This window comes from Oryzias latipes, chromosome 9 (genome assembly GCF_053564925.1).
Source record: "Oryzias latipes strain Hd-rR chromosome 9, Olatipes_Hd-rR_3.1".
In the NCBI taxonomy this organism is placed as follows: Eukaryota; Metazoa; Chordata; class Actinopteri; order Beloniformes; family Adrianichthyidae; genus Oryzias; species Oryzias latipes.
Window position 1 is genome coordinate 33,467,325 of NC_136245.1, and position 11,538 is coordinate 33,478,862.

The window sequence follows — 11,538 nt, forward strand, 5'->3', positions numbered from 1 at the left end:
TTTTTTTATTATTAAATACGACTTTTGCTGTAAAACCCTAAAGAAATCCAAACAGAACGCAGAAGCGCTCGGAGTTTCATCAGAACCAAGATCTGCTGTTCCATAGGATGGGTGATCCGTTCTTTCGTTCTGCTGCATCCGGCTGTGGTTTTTTAAGAGCGGGAACGGACATCTGATGGAAAATCGGAAGAATATTTAAAAAAAAAAATGATTGTGGACGAATAGTTTAACCAAAAAAGTGTGAAAACTGTAGAAGATCCAAAAGTGTGACGGAGGTTCTGTGAGACCCTGAAGTGCAGCAGCAGAACTTCTTCTTCCCCCTCACGGCGCCGATGGGTTCTGCTTCACTCTCTGTTCGGTCCCAGTAGCTCCGCCTTTTGTTCCAGTTGGACGGATGCTGGAGCATGTTCTCCTTCTTTGTGGGTGTGTCACATGTCACCTCGGGGTGGTGTTGGGGGGGGGGGGGGGGGGGAGCTGGGGTCTGTTGGCATGGCAACCTGCGGGCCTCACCATCCCTGCTGGTCCAGTGTGGAATGGCCGGACGTTGTTGCCGCGGACGCTGCCTGCATGTGAAGCTGCGCATGGGGGTCCCGTTTGAGTCGGCGGGCAGCATGTGCCCCCCCCCCCCCCCCCCCCACACACACACCTGTTCACCTGTCAGTAACGGCTAGCCCTTCTGTCTCTCTCTCCCCCCGCCTGGCTTTGTAAAGAGCCACAAGCAGGTGGGTTGTCATGGAAACACACGGCCCTCCTTTCTGTCCTCCGTCTATCACAGAACACAAGCAGGAACCGCAGACGCACACAAACGCACACAACGGGCTGTTTCATGTCATCCTCTTTAAATTGCAGGATTATTTCAGTCCCAAAAACTATACGTTAACTCTGGATTCTTTTTAAAAAAAAATTATGTAGCAAAGAATCTCAAATCAAACTTTAATCATACCACACTTTTTCATTTATGGTAAGTAAGGGTTAATGGGAGACGAAGTGTGCGTTATTACATTTTATACCATGGTCCGGGTGAATACTCAATTCTGATTGGCTGCTGGGTGTGCGTTAAAACCTGATAAGCGCACGGTGAAAAAAGAAGTTCCGGTCAGCTAGCTTAAATGTTTCGTATCACTGCGCCGGCTTCTTTAAAACAACCTTTAGCTTCATCATTTGGACAAAAACAAGCGGTAAGAGGAGAACTTTCTCTCTGAACTGATGCTTTATTCAACCCATGGGAAAGATCCACACCCAGCATCCAATCAGAATCGAGTATTCACCCGAACCATGGTGTAACACAAAATAAATTAAGAAACAGTAATGAAGTCCTTTTAATGTTAATCCTTGACCAATAATTTATCAGTAAACGTTAAAGCCGCCGCTGATTTGCTATTTTTACGTCAAACCGTGAACCTATTATGAATAAATGACAGGACAGAAAGAAGAAACGTACCTTAATCTTGTGGGCGTGGTCAAGCTTGGCCTCCATTTCTGCTTATAGAATTCAATTCAGTTCAATTTAATTTTATAGCCCAATATTACAAGAAAGGTCGTCTCAATAGATTTCAAACCAAACATTCAAAATCCCTGAAAATGACTTCAACAGACAAACAGCTGGTTAAAAAGAAGTGAATTCTGTTCAAAATAACCTTTTACGTTTCTAAATAATGGTTTATTTTTGCTTCTTGCTATTAAAATGTCCTATTTAGTTTATTTGTTCGCTTGTTTTGCATCATAAATAAATCATGCTAATTGATCCTTTTTAAAATAATAAGTTACATAAAAGCCTCAAATTGATCTTAAAATTGCACAAATGTGATCTGAGAAAACAGTTTTTTCCTTCCAACTCCAACATAAATAAGTGAACATAAATATCCTTCCATAAGCGTCTGTTTCTGCTCAGGATAAACGTTGGTTGGTAGTTTCAGCAGCAGCTTTTCTTCACGGAGGTGTGGGAAGTTTCTGAGGCCTGCTTTTGTGGCTGATGAAGACTCACGGAGGAGGAGGATGAAGGAGGGCTCCGGAGGCGCTCTGAAGTTCTCCTCTTCCTCTGTTCGCAGACGAGATGAACGACCACCAGAACACGCTGTCCTACGTCCTCATCAACCCTCCGCCCGACACCATGCTGGAGCTCAACGACATTGTGTGAGGGCGCGCTCTTCTCCTCGCCGCCAAAGAGAAAGAGTCTGAAAGGAAAAGATTTCTGATTCACAAAAAGTCAGGATTTGGTTGAGTTTTGATTTCAAACAAAAAGATTAGCAGGTCTTCTCTGTCCATAGATTGTAAGTTGACAAATCTGCCTCCATTTTCAATGATGGAGATGTAAAAAAAACATCAATTATGGTAAATATTCTTTATTCATGTGTGAAAAATCCGACTGAAATAAAAAGTCCTTCGCTCTGAAGGCTTCAGCGTCAAAGACGTCAACAGCTTCAGCTTAGAAGCTTTAAAATCCAAGATCTCCGAAAAGCAAAAGAGAAACTGAGATTCTGATGGTGCTGGTTCTGTCCTTGCAGATACATCATCCGGCCCGACCCGCTGGCACACATGCCAGAGGACTCACAGGTGGGCCCGGCCCACAGCACCCGGAACCAGCAGGACTTTGGCGCCGAGACCCGAGACGAGACTCACCTCTGAGCGGCCGTGGTATCTCTGACGTCAGAGGGGGTCCTGAGGGACCTGATGCAGCCCCCAAGGATGCATGAAGAGGGCCTCCTCATCATCATCCTCAACAAGCCCTGCTGACTCACCTGCGACCTGGAAGCTGCTCCTGCTCTCGGTTTGTAGGTCAGGCGTCCGGCTCGCCGCGATGCTCCCCTGCAGCCTCGTCTGCGGCGCCTCTCACCTCCCCCCGTCTTTCAGGACCAATGGTCTCTGAAGACACACAAACTCATCCCGGGACGCAGCCGTCCTCCACGGTCTTTGTTGGAAAAGGCCGTTGAGGTTTTCCCTCCGATGTCGTTCGCTCCACGTTTGTCTCATTTTTCTAGTTCTGCTGCTTCTCGATGGACCGTTCAGATGGAGAAAAGCGTCACACTGAGGGTCAGAAAGGAAGTCCAGATCTGACTGCTGTCCATCAATATTATCTGTCATTTATCTGGAATGTTCTTGGCTTGTTTACACAGGTTCCATAATTTTGACCACATGCATTTTTGTGCTCATTCCGCTGTGGAAGCTTCCTTCAGAGCGATTTAGAAGGAAACGAATCCAGATTTTCATGCTGAGCGAGAGTTTTCTGTTTCCTCCAGTTCATGAAACAACAGTAGATGAAATATTATTGATCCTTTACTCCAAGGATCTGCAGGTCAGAAATATTCTCTGATGGAAACGATGAGAGTATTAAGAAACACAGCATTGTTGAAACGTCTGGAGAAATTATTTGAGACAATAATTTTGCTGGATGCAGGATTTTTTTTTTGTTTTGAAGAGGCTTAAAGGTTTTCAGTTGGTGAAAGGTCCAGGCTGGAGGTCCGGTTCTGCTGTGTGATGCAGATGCTGCTCCAAAAACCTGAGGTGACCCTCGTCGCCGTGACCGTTCTCAGACTCCACCAACATTTGTTTCATCTTTAAAAATGTCTGTTCAGCGCTCGCCTTCCTGTTCGCCTTCCTGTTCTACAGTTTTAATTCTGCAGCGAGCATCAGACAGAGGACGGGACGTCTTGGTTTTCCAGGTTTGTTTCTGAAGTCAAGCTGAAAACAAATTCTTTCTTCTAGTTTCATGTTTCAACATTTCTTGTGTTTTGAAGTGAAGCTGTGTGTTTGTTGAACTGGAATCCCTGCGTTCAGTTTTCATTTAGCAGAGGGCGGTTAAAAAAAAAAAACAGCTGACTTTTTCTCTGATTGGCAGGAATCCTTCGTGCTTTTATGGCTTTGATGAGCTCATGTTGGCTTTGCAGGAGCTGCTAGTTGTCTGTGAAATGAAGTGGGACCAGGATGTTTTTCTTCAGAAAAAATGTGAGGAAAGTCTCTGCCCCCGCCAAACAAAAGTTTCTCCTAATTGAGTTTGAAGAGGGTGAACGTGACGTGCTTCTCTGCCAGTGTTTCTTTTGTAGCTGTACAGTGTTTGCGGGTTTGTGTCATGAAAGTGAAAAGGACTTGAAACTGTTTTTGCACTAAGCTCTGCGGTGACGTATGCAGCAACACGACCCTTTAACCCACTCACGTGGGCAGCATCCAAGCAGAACCTCACAGACGGGACGGGTCGGGAATTCGGCAGAACCTGTAGATGTTCGCAAAATCTGGAGGAGGAGATTTAGGCGAAGATGAGCTCAGGAGGAGATGATCTGAGAAAAGCTTCTGTCGATCTGTTCAGATCCTGAGATTTCATCAGCACCTCCCAGAAAACGTCTAAGACACCCAACAGGGCATGTTATCGCTAGAGCGCATGTTTTCTGACAATACAAGCTTGCCAAGAACTCCAAAACGTCGCACATTTAGGACATTTACGTCCACGTGAGACAAAAACACACATGCTTGCAAGTCGGACCCTTTCTTTAATACCTCCTATTTATAGGAATGGAAACGTGCATGTTGTCTTAGTGTGACCAAAATTATGTTTACCTTCACTTTTTCTGTCAAGATGTTGAATTGTTTTGTACTATTTATTATGGGAAGTGTTTTCTGCACACAGATAGGAACAAATAAATGCTGCATGCAGCCACACACACTGAGGAGAGATGTCTTTATTTCAGCTCTGTAGGATAACCAACACAAGTGACTTTTACACTTTATTTACATCAGCTGTGCCTTTTTATGCACTGTTGACCTACTTTTTGGGTTTTATTCATTTTTTGCCAGATTTCTGTGGTTCCGTTTAATGTAACTCTGTTTGTGGATTGTAAAAAAAAAATCATGTTTAAGTTTTTGACTTTATATTCACTTGCTCCTCCGCCCCCACTGACTGGAGCAACGGAACAGATAAGAGCACAGAACAGGTGAACACAGGTGAACGTCGGTCGATCAGCTCACGGTCACATTTCCTGATAGTTCTGCCTCCTTTACGGCTGTTCGAGCTATTTAAAGTAAGGGTTAATAAGATAGCACAAGGGTTAATGCACACCCAGCAGCCAATCAGAATCGAGTATTCACCCGGACCATGGTATAACAGCAGATAACTGCAATCACACGAATTTACGGTTTTCTCAAGAATCGAAACTGAGATACAGCGGCCAATCAATAAAGCAAAAAGAGAAGCACTGATTGTTGTTGTCACTACAGGCAATTAAAATCTTAACGATGTGTGAAAGAATTATTACAACTCGGCCCCGAGTCATTTTCTCTGTTCGATTATTTTATTTTTCATTCAACCCTTGTGCTATCTTACATGACCCCCCCCCCCTTCCATTGAGGTGTTCTCCCTACCATGACAAAGGTGGATAAAGGTGGAAAGATTTCATGTAATCCATGGACACCAGTGAGGTTCACAAATCATTGAAGAAAAAAGGTTCAGAGCACTGTCTAGTGGGTCTAGATGACCCCACTCCCAATGTTAACGTGCCTAGGATAGAACAAGGGATAAATGCAACAGGAGAAGTGAGCGCTTTTTCTGATGAGATGTCTCTGTCTCCAGATGCTTTTCCCAATAATATCCAGTCTGCGTTAATGCTATAGTGCCAGTAGGGGGCGCTGCTTGCTCAAACACCGGGCAGTAAACGGCCGGTAGCCCCCTGTGTTCACACCGGGACAGCAAGCTAGCAGGGAGCATTGTTTTTACTGACGATACCATATTAATCCTCTAAAAGAAGTATCTTAATTTGAAGATCTGTGATGATGTGTAATGCACATGCATGTCCACTAGATGGCGACACTTTTATTATTATTATTATTTGCACAATTGAGACTGAAATATTGATAGTTTCATGTAAAATCTTCAAATATCTAATTTATAAATTTGTTTTTTAAACAAAAATTGTCTTATTGAAGTTGCCATGTTGATTTTCTGAAAAAAATTGGTTCTTCTGTGGAAATTGGAATTAGAAGATCTGTGGACATTTGCAGTGCAGACAAGTGTCCACTAGATGGCAACACCCGTAAACATTTTCTTGCAAAGTAAAAAAAAATGTTTTTGCAAAATTTGGGCTGCAAAAAATACTAGTGGAAAATATCTAGAATGGCTAAAATATGCATTTTTTAAACAAAAACTGTCCTAATGAAGATGCCACATTGAGTCACTGAAAAAAGGCTCCTAAAAGATCTGTGGAAATGTGTAATGCCTATAAGTGTCCACAAGACGGCGACACATTTTTTGTTCTAACATTTAGGCCAGAAAAGAAGTTCCACCTTTCCTGAATAAGCCTTACGTACCTCATCTTGACATTTCTTGTTCGACTAAAATTGTCCAATCAAGGATACCATACTGATTCTCTAAAAAATAGATTAGGGTATTAATTTGAAGATCTGAAAAATTGGAACCTAATTTAAAGCTCAGCGTAAATTTTTTATGTCCATTGGTGTCCACTAGGTGGCGACACTTCTGATCCAATTTTCTTTCTTGTAAAATACGCTGAAAACCCTTCTAACTTTTTGTTTAACCCTTGTGCTATCTTAGATGACCCCCCCCCCTTCCATTGAGGTGTTCTCCCTACCATGACAAAGGTGGATAAAGGTGAAAAGATTTCATGTAATCCATGGACACCAGTGAAGATCACAAATCATTGAAGAAAAAAGGTTCAGAGCACTGTCTAGTGGGTCTAGATGACCCAACTTCCAATGTCAAAGTGCCTAGGACAGCACAAGGGTTCAAAAGAGAATATAAAAATGGTTTTAATGTTGTTGCTTTGCACAATGTTATAAGTAATTTCACATTTCCTGGTTAATTAACAAAGAAGCTCAAGCTCTGCAGTTTATAAAGTTTATTTTCAACCAATAAGTACACGGCTTTGCAGGCGTGCTGCATTCTGGGAAATAGAGGCGTACTCAGGTTTTTGTGCCTTCCAGTCGCTGCTTGTTCAGTTTCGTCTGCTTCCACCTCTCCCGGGTCCAGCGGCCGTTGTTGTGCGCCACCTCATGCAGCAAGTTCAGGAACACGTACTCGTTTCCGGACAGCAGCGTTTCGTCATCCGGCGTGGTGCCACCAGAGGGCGCTTTGGAGCCGGCAGCCGTGTTCGCCGCACTCTGCTTGGCGGGTGCAGCTTCAACCTTGGAGCTTTTGCCGCTCCTGTGTGCCCACTTCACAGCGGAAGTCTGCTGACGTTTTATCCTGATCCCATTAGTGGTTCCTCCTGCAGCTTTTTCAGAGGGCTCCTCTTCCTCCTGCAGCTCCTCTTCCTCCTGCAGCTCCTCTTCCTGCTGCAGCTCCTCTTCCTGCTGCAGCTCCTCTTCCTGCTGCAGCTCCTCTTCCTCCTGCAGCTCCTCTTCCTGCTGCAGCTCCTCTTCCTGCTGCAGCTCCTCTTCCTCCTGCAGCTCCTCTTCCTGCTGCAGCTCCTCTTCCTGCTGCAGCTCCTCTTCCTGCTGCAGCTCCTCTTCCTCCTGCAGCTCCTCTTCCTGCTGCAGCTCCTTCTGATGGCTTACATTTTGATTGTTCTGGTCTTCTTCACTGTGAAGATCAGGCCCAGCAGGAGGCTTTGTCTGCTTCACAGTCTCCTCAGCTGCTCCCCCCGTCCACACAGCAAACTCCTCATCCTCCTCTTCCTCCTTCTTCCTCTTGCACCTTGCCTGCCACTGGGCTGCAGTTGGAGGCCAGGTGGAGATCCTGCTCATGACCTTCCTGCTCTGAGGACTTAGACCTTCAGAGGACTCTTTGTCAGGACCGGGTTTATTGTGCCCCCTCCCGATGGTCAGATAGGGGACCACGTCTGTGCTGATGCCAAGATGCTGCTGGTTCTCCACCAGGTCTCTCCTCTCTTCTCCTCTCTCGTGCTCCTTCAAAGCGTCCATCAAGGTGAGACCGGCCAGGTAATTTTGTCCCACCTCAGTGACGGATGCAGGGTTTTGCTTTCTGTCCTGTGGCTTCGCAGCGACCTCACTCGACCCCTCAGTCTCAGCCTGGAGGGTAACCCGATCTCTTCCTGAAACCCCGAAAGGAGCGGTGAGGATCACCGCATGGGCGGACCTTGCTCGGTCGCCACTGAAACATCTCCTGGACGCCACCTCTGGATCTCTGAGCTCAGAAGATTTTGAGGAGAGGCTGACGGTCGACCCAGACACGTCCTGCTTCCTCTGCTTCTCCTGGTCCTCTTCTGGACATCCAGGCATCACAGTTTTGCTGCAGCGTTTCTGTCGGTGCATCGCCACCAGGAAACACACCACACACACAAGAACGCTCAGCAGCACTGCAGACAAACACAACGTCATTTAGGAACATGGAAGCTCAGCGTCAAACTTTGCAGAAGAACATACACACCAATGATGGACACGAGCGTCCCAAATATTTTAGAGTCTGAAGCCAGAGGGGGAGAGGAGGCCAATTCTGAAGGGAGACATGATTCACAGATGAGGGACACCTGAGAAACACCTGAGAGAAGAGGTGAGGAACGCACCGATGGATCCCGACGGTTTCAGGGCCGTAAACGGCATGAAGCTGGGTTTGGAGTGGACTGATGAAGATGAAGAAACGTGAATTCCTGACAGATCAACAAGAAATAAATCATAAAGTTCATTAAAATTAACCTCAGATGCCCACAAACTAAAGCTCGACTCCTTTACGTGTTCAGTGTGTGACAGTTCAGTTTTGCTGTGGCGCCACCTGCTGGTACAAAGTGTCAATTTCAGATTAGACTGAAGAAAAAAAAACAACAAAAAAAGTTTTTTTATGACAAACATTTAAGTTTTGAAGTTAGTGTAAAAAAAGTGTATTCAGAAGAAGAAAGGCTACATTATATACAGTTTATTATTAAATTTATTATTATTGTTTATTATTATATAAAATGTTGCTATAATAGTTGTAATAGCTGTATACTTTCAGAAGTACAGCTGAGTTGTGCAGCTCCAACAAAACTGACAGTAACAAAAATACAAATCTTCTGCACTATTCAGTTTTACCACAAGATGGTGCTGTTTTGTCATTTATAGCATCTTCATTTTTCAAAACTCCTGCAGAGATCAAACCGTATATAAATCGATGTTCTGCCTCCGAAGGTTCAAAAACATTTATGTTTCAGAAAAAAGAAAAGTAATTCAAGGTTTCTAAATGTTTTACTGCCACCTAGTGAAATAAAATCATGTTTTAGAAAAGAGAACTAATAGTTTGTTCCTCTAAGGGGGGGGGGGGGGGGGGGGGGACAGAGGTTCTGTGTAGCATCTCTGCAGACAGATGGTGTGAGGCGGCGTTCACAGGTACCAGGGCTCATGGAGCTGCTTAAGGTTCTCGGCGTCCATGAGCTGGACGTCCCTTTGGCTGCAGGAAACATAAAAAGATGCTCCTAAATGAGTCAGAACAGAACAGAACCGCTCACAGGTCCAGTCAGATGTACCAGAGGATGCTGAGACGGTCACCAGAGGATCGGACTCGGTTCTGGCAGAATGTTCTGATGCTGAAGGAGCAGAGCTGATGAACTCTGGAGAAACCCACATTTCAGACTGAAAGAAGCAGAGGTGGGAGGGGCCACATGTGCCAGTGTGGGAGGAGCTCGTACCTGTGGATGTGATGACGGTTGTGGGCTCCGTCGTCGACGGACACACGGTCACGTTGAAAAGGGGCTGACCTTTCAGAGTGGGCGGGGTCTCACAGGTCACCTGTGTGGGTTGGACCAGCACAGATCGGTTCTGCAGGTCTGAGAACAGAAGAACCTTCAGGCGCCTGAACGTCAGCGTTCACGTCAGCTCTGGCTTTGTGTTACAAACCTCTCACAGACACGACAAAGTCTTCAGCGTCGCACAAACAGGCCCAGGGGTTTCCATGGAGACGGATGGACTTCAGAGACCCCAGCGACCTGAGGAGTTGTGGCGAGAGCCAGGTCAGCCGGTTCTCGGACAAGTCCACCTCCGTCAGCGAGTCCAGGCTGCTGAAACTGTCAGGGTTGATGGTTCTGATCCGGTTTTTGTTCAGCCGGAGCTCTTTGAGGCTTGTGAGTCCGTGCAGTGCAGTCGCGTTCACAACTTCAATCTGGTTTTCAGAGAGGCGGAGGTGATGGAGGACGGCAGGATCTCCGAACCATTTTGGGTTCATCTCTGACAGACGGTTTCGGTCTAAGCTGACAGAACTGAGCTGCAGGGCGGAGCTGAAGGCGTTCTCAGAAATCTCTGTGATACCCGACCCGTCCAGGATGAGTTCGGTGATGGAGCTGAACCCGTTTCTATGAAAGACGGTGGAGTTGATTGTCCCAACGTTCTGCAGCCCCAAGTACAGAACCTGGTATCCTGGGCTGAACTCTAGGAAAACAAAGAAGTAGAAGAACTCAAAGGGAAAACTCTCACCGTGTTTCAACATTTGGATTAAAACATTTTCATCAGAACCAAACTAGACCGGATTTAAGATGAAAAGCTGCACAGATGACCAGCAGATGAGGACGGTCCTCCATCACTAAAGCCATCAAGGTGGGGGGTCGACTCCACTTTAACCAAACTTTCATGCAGTGAAGGATTTTGATCTTCGTGGGTCCGAGCTCCAAAGAAACCGACCGGTCCAATACCTGCTGGGATGCTGCGACAGATCAGGACTCCGGTGACGTCTGTGCAAGTCAGACAGAACCGCGCGTGTGCCAAAACCAGAACCAGTGCCGCCGCTCCTGACGGGAAGCAGAGCAGCTCTGGTCAAGATTCCCAACTTTTGGATTTTCCCTTCAACCAGGAGGACTCACCCTGCATGTTGAGGAGGAGGACGGGCAGCACGTCTGAGGAGAAGGTTACTGGTTTCTTTAGATACCTGGAGGAGCAACAGAAACGGTTGCCATGGCGAATGGAGGTTTGTTTTGTGTTGGCGTTGAGGCATGGACGGCGCGGCCATGGCGGCCGGTGAAGCATGGGCCTCTTTCCCCCGCCGGGGGCCTCGACCAGTACTCCTAAAATATGAATAATTAAAGGTCCCTAAGGTCGCCGTACATAAAAGTGAAAATAAAATAAAAGCAATAGAATGCACAATAAAATACACATATAAAATAGACCAGGAATAGGAAGTTATGGGGGGAATTAGACAAGTTATCGTATATCATTGACTGTATAAGAGAACTGGAACGAGTGACCCCTCCCCCCTGGTGTTCCAAACAGGAAGTTCCTGCTGGCTACAGAGAAATAAACAGCCGCTGATCTGTAGGTCAGAAGAACCGTTCTGGATCTTTTTCTGGATCTGGATTATTTGAAACGTTTGAAGTGGTAGGGGTGTGGCCTTCCAACAATCTCACTCCTGATTGGTGAGTAGTTTCCATAGAAACTCAGACCAACTTGGCTCCAACACGACCATTTTTCTGTGGACGACGTCACACTCGGTTTCAGAACAGTCGATGATCTCGATGCGATCGGACGCCGGGAATCCGCCCAACACCAGGAGCTCTGCCTGATGCTTTTATTTTGGAGGAACAAGTGAATATTTTGAGTATTTATTTAAAGAAAATATAGAAACACCAGAATCATGCAAAGGAGAAATGCTGAAAATGGAAAAAAGAAATAAAGTCATGA

General features: G+C 45.8%; 2 protein-coding genes across 16 annotated transcripts in view; one reads left to right on the top strand and one right to left on the bottom strand.

Moving 5' to 3' along the window:
- kcnt1b (potassium sodium-activated channel subfamily T member 1b) overlaps nucleotides 1–4,654 on the top strand; it is a 67,667-nt gene extending 63,013 nt beyond the window's left edge. For 8 of the 14 annotated variants that reach the window (XM_020705669.3, XM_078953310.1, XM_078953312.1 and 5 more), the window contains 3 exons: nucleotides 711–722; nucleotides 2,049–2,133; nucleotides 2,505–4,654. In XM_020705669.3, the coding sequence (XP_020561328.1) occupies nucleotides 711–722; nucleotides 2,049–2,133; nucleotides 2,505–2,625 (218 nt within the window). In that variant the 3' untranslated portion in view covers nucleotides 2,626–4,654. The remainder of the gene's footprint in view (nucleotides 1–710; nucleotides 723–2,048; nucleotides 2,134–2,504) is intronic. The other 6 variants (XM_020705680.3, XM_078953309.1, XM_020705676.3 and 3 more) reach the window with 2 other exon arrangements.
- A 2,078-nt stretch (nucleotides 4,655–6,732) lies between these two features.
- On the bottom strand, nucleotides 6,733–11,035 carry LOC144994629 (uncharacterized). Of its 2 annotated transcripts, XM_078953320.1 has the most exons (9): nucleotides 10,725–11,035; nucleotides 10,557–10,652; nucleotides 9,769–10,296; nucleotides 9,561–9,698; nucleotides 9,399–9,482; nucleotides 9,266–9,322; nucleotides 8,466–8,549; nucleotides 8,330–8,395; nucleotides 6,733–8,258 (listed from the first exon to the last, which is right to left on the bottom strand). In XM_078953320.1, exons 1-9 carry the CDS (start codon nucleotides 10,885–10,887, stop codon nucleotides 6,904–6,906), a joined length of 2,571 nt encoding a protein of 856 aa, XP_078809446.1. In that variant the 5' UTR covers nucleotides 10,888–11,035; the 3' UTR covers nucleotides 6,733–6,903. The 2 variants fall into 2 exon arrangements, with proteins under 2 accessions (XP_078809446.1, XP_078809447.1); XM_078953321.1 differs by lacking the exons at nucleotides 9,266–9,322; nucleotides 9,399–9,482.
- Between the last annotated feature and the right edge of the window lie 503 nt (nucleotides 11,036–11,538).

Excerpts from the sequence above, each read along its gene's own strand:
- LOC144994629 (XM_078953320.1), bottom strand. The coding sequence starts at position 10,887 with ATGCTTCACCGGCCGCCATGGCCGCGCCGTCCATGCCTCAACGCCAAC. Across the intron at positions 10,297-10,556 it reads CTGTCGCAGCATCCCAGCAG|AGTTCAGCCCAGGATACCAG; the intron begins GTATTGGACCGG and ends TTGTTTTCCTAG. Across the intron at positions 8,550-9,265 it reads AAGCAGCTCCATGAGCCCTG|GAATTCACGTTTCTTCATCT; the intron begins GTACCTGTGAAC and ends TTGATCTGTCAG.